Source organism: Lepeophtheirus salmonis, chromosome 1, assembly GCF_016086655.4.
Source record: "Lepeophtheirus salmonis chromosome 1, UVic_Lsal_1.4, whole genome shotgun sequence".
Lineage (NCBI taxonomy): Eukaryota > Metazoa > Arthropoda > Copepoda > Siphonostomatoida > Caligidae > Lepeophtheirus > Lepeophtheirus salmonis.
The window spans coordinates 43,008,498-43,014,697 of NC_052131.2; the positions used below are offsets into that span (position 1 = coordinate 43,008,498).

General features: G+C 35.4%; 1 protein-coding gene across 1 annotated transcript; it reads right to left on the reverse strand.

Moving 5' to 3' along the window:
- Positions 1–3,640: 3,640 nt before the first annotated feature.
- On the reverse strand, positions 3,641–5,965 carry LOC121129587 (uncharacterized). Its single transcript, XM_040725310.2, has 2 exons — positions 4,905–5,965; positions 3,641–4,845 (listed from the first exon to the last, which is right to left on the reverse strand). Exons 1-2 carry the CDS (start codon positions 5,521–5,523, stop codon positions 4,187–4,189), a joined length of 1,278 nt encoding a protein of 425 aa, XP_040581244.1. The 5' UTR covers positions 5,524–5,965; the 3' UTR covers positions 3,641–4,186.
- Positions 5,966–6,200: the final 235 nt, after the last annotated feature.

Sequence of the window (6,200 nt, forward strand, 5' to 3'; positions counted from 1 at the left end):
GAGTAAATCCTAATTTATGTTGTTACGTAAAATATATGGGGACACAGACCAATATTTCATAGACATATTTTAGTCAATTATAAGAGCCTTGTATTCAAATGGCTGGATGATACACATGACTTTTTATCATAGTTTCGAACCTTTATTTCCTTTATGAGACTCATATGGCCACAATTTAAATATAATTTATCAATTTCTGATCTTTTTTTTTTATTATGTTGACCAATTTTGATTACTTTAAGTGTCATTTGTGACACACCAGTGGCGTCTACAGGGGATTGTCTGGCGGGGATGTAGCCCCCCCCCAATTAAGGAATGTTTGCTTTGTACTGGAAAATTTAGTATCATATTTTTTTTTCTTTTCATTGGTTTAAGAATACAAATCTAATCCACAAACAATTTTGAGAAAAATCATTGTAGCTTACTTTCGTGTTGACGGCGGGACACATAATAATTACAAGAAGAACATGTAGAGATATTGAGTATTTTATAATTAATTCATATATGTATAAAAATGATTAAATAAGGGGCTTGTTAAAATGGAATCAAAATGGATCCAAAAGGACATCATACCTGAGTTCTAAAAATGGGATGAACTACACACAATTATCATTTAAATGGAAATTAAATCCTTAAAAATGGAAGATAGTAAATGCTTATCAGGATTCAATATGAACTCAAAAGTACCCCAAAATAAAAAATTTCTTACTTAAATATAACTTGTAGGGTATAATTAAGTAATCTTTTTTATCCGGCTAAATCAGCCCCAAAAATGATTGGACCACACTTATTAGAAAGGGTAATTTGGCGAAATCGAATTAAAAGGTTATTAAGGCTTAAAAATGATATATAAAGCGTTGGACTAGCCACAACTATTATCGAAAAAGGGATTAAACTTCTAACACCGGAATTTAGAGGCTAATTGAGAACAAAAATGAACTCAAAAGACCACAAAAATAGGGATTACCTTGAGTGACATATTTAATACTTAGTTAAATTGATTAAACAGGTATTTTTAGAAATATATAAGGGACTCAATTGTGTCCCGAAAGCATTATTTCTAGATACCTTTATAATTGAAAAGAGCAGCAATAATACTTGATAAATTGGCATGAATATTTTATTCCTGTAAAAACTAGGCTCATAAGTACGCAAAAATGATATAAGTATGTATTTCCTAGAAAACTGCTTTGGTTCAATACTTGGATATATGGAAAATTCATATACTTAGATATTTTTCAAGTATAAGTATTATTTCCTCTGGGTCATAGCATGTAGTTAAGAGGGGGGAGTATAAAAGTTATCAAAACGGAAAGCTGCGCTCTTTTAAAAGCTTTCTTGGATTCAATAATAAAAAATGTCTAAAACAAGGTAGAAATTATTTATAAACATTTGTTTACTCGTAAAAGAGAAGAGCGCTCTTTGAGGATATTAAGAGCACCAAAAAAAAAGTAATGATATTTCTTCATCCATCTAATGAGACTTTGAAAATTACTTTTTCAAACCTATAACAGGGTTCGAAAAGTACTCATACATTATAAGGATTTCCATACAGATCATGTAAAAAATTACTAGAGCTTTAAAATTGGCATACATTTGATGAGGCCATAATATTAATACTAATCTCAGATATGTAGTCCAAATGTGTATTTTGTTCATGGGACCACTTAGATTAATTAAGGAAGGAATTCATTTAGAAATGACTTTGATAGATCAAAAAATCATATGCTGTGAGTTTCCTCAGACTAGATATTATTTCCTTCTGAAGGACTCCTTTTTGTCAAAAAGAAACTTGTGAAATACTGTATGTAGATTCTCCAAATGAATGACCTTATTATACCAAAAGAGAAATTCCAAACCCCCCCCCAAAACAAAAGGATATCCTTGGGATAGAAATAATATTTGTATATGTCATATACAAGTTATAACTAGTACATGCCGATTGTACAAGTTGAAGACCGTTTTATTTAATTATAAACAACGCCAATCAATAATGAATTGATCCTATTATCATTTCATTTTGATTTACAATTAAATATATACATTCTACACTAATAATGATGTATATAAAATGTCCTTTGTATCACATACTACTTGTCAATTAGTCATTTTCTAATGGCAATGAAATCCCATTTAGCAAGACTCCTTAATCCTAATTTCAAACCCTTCATCTATTTTTCTGATTGCAATTTGTATAATCTACTTACAGAAAAAGTTGCAACAACTTGCCTTACATCTTTAGAACGCAATGCAAAAGACGTTCTATGTAAAAATCTTTCCTGATTGACGTTGTTATCAATACCTCTTCAACAATTTGTAGAAGAATAATAAATACATTAATTAGGCCACAACTAAGAATAATGACCAAATATTCTCGCGTATGAAAGATACTCAAAGTTTCACTCAATCCGACCACTGCATCAACTGTGGCTTCAAATAGGAGGACACCGTATTTGTTTAAAAAAAAACACAAATTCAATTGGATGGAGTGACATAGCTCAGTGGACAACGCGCTTGGAAGAAATTATTCTTTAGAACTCAATGCAGGGTCCCCCCTAGAGAAGTCCATATACAATATGTATATGGACTTTAAAGACAGTTCCTGGGTGAGATGGTGTAATTGTAATGTTTACTTATACTCACCTCTTTGAAAGAGGTTATAATAAAACTTTAACTGCTGAAATGACGTAGTTAGTAACGACGACATTTAATCTGTTGTAGTGTGCATAAAATACCGAGAGGATAGATCATTTTAGACCGATCTAACACTAGTCGTAGAGTGCACTTTACCATTTGAAACATTGATTAAGGGCCTATTAGAGGAACTGGACCAATATTAAGCCCCATATGATGAAGGAGGGATACAATTCTATAAAATAGTTATAAGTAAATGTTTCTTCTCTGATTCAGAAGAACCATTTTTTAAAAGGGTTCAATCCCAAAGACATGAAAGAAAGAGAGAGAGAGTTCAAGGAGGGGTCGATCCCCTCTAATGGGACTCAACATCATTAGAAGAAGAAGGGAGTCAGTCACTAGTCAGCCAGCCAGTCACTCATCCATCAATAACACCCACAAAAACTCCATTAAGTTTAAGAAGGAGAGAGAGAAGAGAAATTTGTTCCAGTTCCTAATAAATAAATTGAAAATAAGGGGGAGGCTCATCATCTCTTATTGCGAGGGAAAAAATAATAACAAAAACAATAATAAAAAGGAAAAAGAAAAATCAGAGAAGCGAAACATCCATCCATTCAATAATTCTCTCTTAAGATCTCCTTTCTTCTACTTCTCTTCCTTTCTTCCTTTTTTCTCTAAAGGAAGGTTAATCGATAATAATAATAAGAAGGAATAACAATAAAGAAGAAGAAGAAGAAGTTGTAGGCGGGTTATTATTCCTCTCTTGTCGACGTCGGAACCTGCGCTAACTTTTATTCCTCTATACATTAATAAAAACTCACTCAAGAACGAAAAATATACAATAGAATAGAATAAAGAGTCAAAAGTATAGTAATAGCAGCGGGAATAGATAATAATAAATATTATTTTTCGGGAGGCGAAAAAAAATGATGATAATATTCTTTTTTCCTTTTTAAATATGTATGTGTATAAATGGAAATAAAACGCCCGATTCTCCGGATTTTAATTTCTTTTTAAATGTTCTATTATTTTTGAGTTATATATATATGTAATTATATAATATGATTAATATTCTTGCTTTTATTATTAAAATGTATTATTAAAATGATTCATCGAATGCTAATCGTATGGCAACAAAACAAAGGCTGGAAAATTAAAGTGTTTATAAAGCAAAAGAAAATAGATATAGAGAGATAGATGTATGTAAAGAGAGAGAGAGAAAGAGAGAAATGAGTCTTGGTTTTTCAATCAGAATGTAGCGCATTAGAAATAGAAATAAAATTGACACATGATTACAAAATATGAGAATGACATACAAAGGGGAAACAAACAAACAAACAAACAAACAAATGAATCAAGTAACAAATTATCAAACAATTGAAAGTAATGTCAAATGAAATAAAAATGAAGTGGTTTGAATTCCGTGGTGATTCCTTAGTTTTCTTATAATCCTACTTACTTACTTTTAACTTTCTTTTACTAAGACAAACTCCCTCTGAGAAAAGAGGATATAATTATTCATTGATGAATGAAGGTTTAATGAAGTATTTATTTATCTGGAAATGGGTGGACTCACGGGAGTGGGCTTCAATAGAGGGGATGAAGGAGAGTCGACGGGAGAGGGAGGAGAGTCGACAGAGTGGTTCGTGGGATATCCAGAGGAATGCTGTGGATGCGGTAAACCAACAGCACCAGGAATGGCGCTACCGGGGGGTTTAGAGGTGGCTAAAAAATTAGCAAGAGTCGCTTGTCGATAATAAAACTCCAGTCCAGGATAAGGATTTCCAGGAGGTCCCACTCCTGCTGCAGCAGCTGCGGCGGCGGCAGAACTGCTTACACTTGCCGCAGCGGCAGCTGCCATGTTTGCGTACGGACTCCCAGAGCGACAGAGGGACTGCAGTGCAGAGAGATTTCCATGTTCAGCCAAGAGTTCGAGTCCCACAGAAGTCGTTCTTTTCCATTTGGTTCGTCGATTCTGATACCAGGTCTTGACTTGCGTGTCCGTTAAATTCAACTTGGCTGCCAGTTCCTGTCGGTCTTGAACACTCAGGTATTTCTGTTTCTCAAAGGACCGCTCTAGTGTCTGGAGTTGATAGTCTGTAAAGGCCGTTCGAGCTTTTCTTTGCTTTCGAGAGGAGCTGCTGGAACTTGGGGCTGCGGATGAAGAGAGAAGGAGTGAAGAGGAGGCAGAGGACTCTTTAGCCCCCTCATCTGAAACAAATGAATAAGAATATGTATTGTGCCAATTGGAATGCATAGTTTCAACTTACCGACATCGCTGCCCTCATCACTCCCATAATCCATGGAAGAGAGCCCTCCAGACGAGGAAGGTGGACCTGATGCCGCCATGGCAGCCATAAGAGAGGGATGATGTCTCAACGAGGCAGCTGCACTGTGGTAATAGTATTCGAGGGGCGAAGGTAGAACCAGAGGAAGGGGGTTCACTGCGGAAGGAGCACTGCGTTCGAGAATGGAAGAAATGGAGAAGTTGGAAGAGGATTTGTGTGGAGAAGAGGAAGAAGAGCTGGCACCGTGGGCCGTGTTTGTTGTGGACCCTGTATTGGTCCGAGGATTCTCGGAGTGTGAAGGAGGTGACTTTTTAAGAAGGACGTGAGAATGTTGGTGAAATTGATTCATGGAATGAAGATGATGGTGGTGGTGATGGTGGTAAGGACGAGGGGCGGATGCGTGGGACATCAGAGATCCTTGAAGCAGTCTCTCTTCATCCTCATCAGATGCGCCGCCGCCGCCACCCACGACATCTTCCTCTTCTTCTCGCTTTAACAAATCAGGTACTCCTGCACCGCCCCCGTAATCCAACCCGCTGGTAGCCACGGATTTAGTAGGGGAGGACTCTGAATTATCTGCGCTGGACTCTACAGTCATCATAGGGATTCTTCTTTCTCCTATCTCTACTATGATCCAAATATCTAAGTAACTTTATATTGCCAATCACTAAACCTTCGAACTAATTAATTAGTTAATACACAATTGAACTAGTAACAAGTCAACACCCAACTTTGTATATTTTGACTTAACTAAATATATATATATTTATCTACTACCATTCCCATTCAAGACTCAATTAGAACTGAGTCGTCGCAGACAATAATAATAACAATAAATGAAAAAAAATAGTTTAAAAAAAAAAAGGGAGAGAATCTTCTTATGAGGGGAACCTGGAGAGGAGCGCTCACGCCTTTTTCTTCCTTTTTTTCTTATTATTAGTTTTTCTTCCTTCCCCTATTCCAAAGATATAATAATAATAAATACTCGATCCCGGGCTTTGCCTCATTTTTTTCCTTCTTTTTTAGATAGAATATTTACAACTACTACTACGACAACAACCCTCTTTTTCTTTCTCTCTTTTTTTTCCTTCTCTCCCCAATTTTTTCCTTTCTCCTCAACCAATCAAAAAACAAAACACTTTTCTTTTAAGCCACACCGCCATTTTTCCCTCCTCCTTAATATTAATCATATAATCGTAATGGAATGAAAAATACATAGATATTCACATCATGATAAATGGGCATTACTCCGTAGACTCTATGTACTATACTGTATAC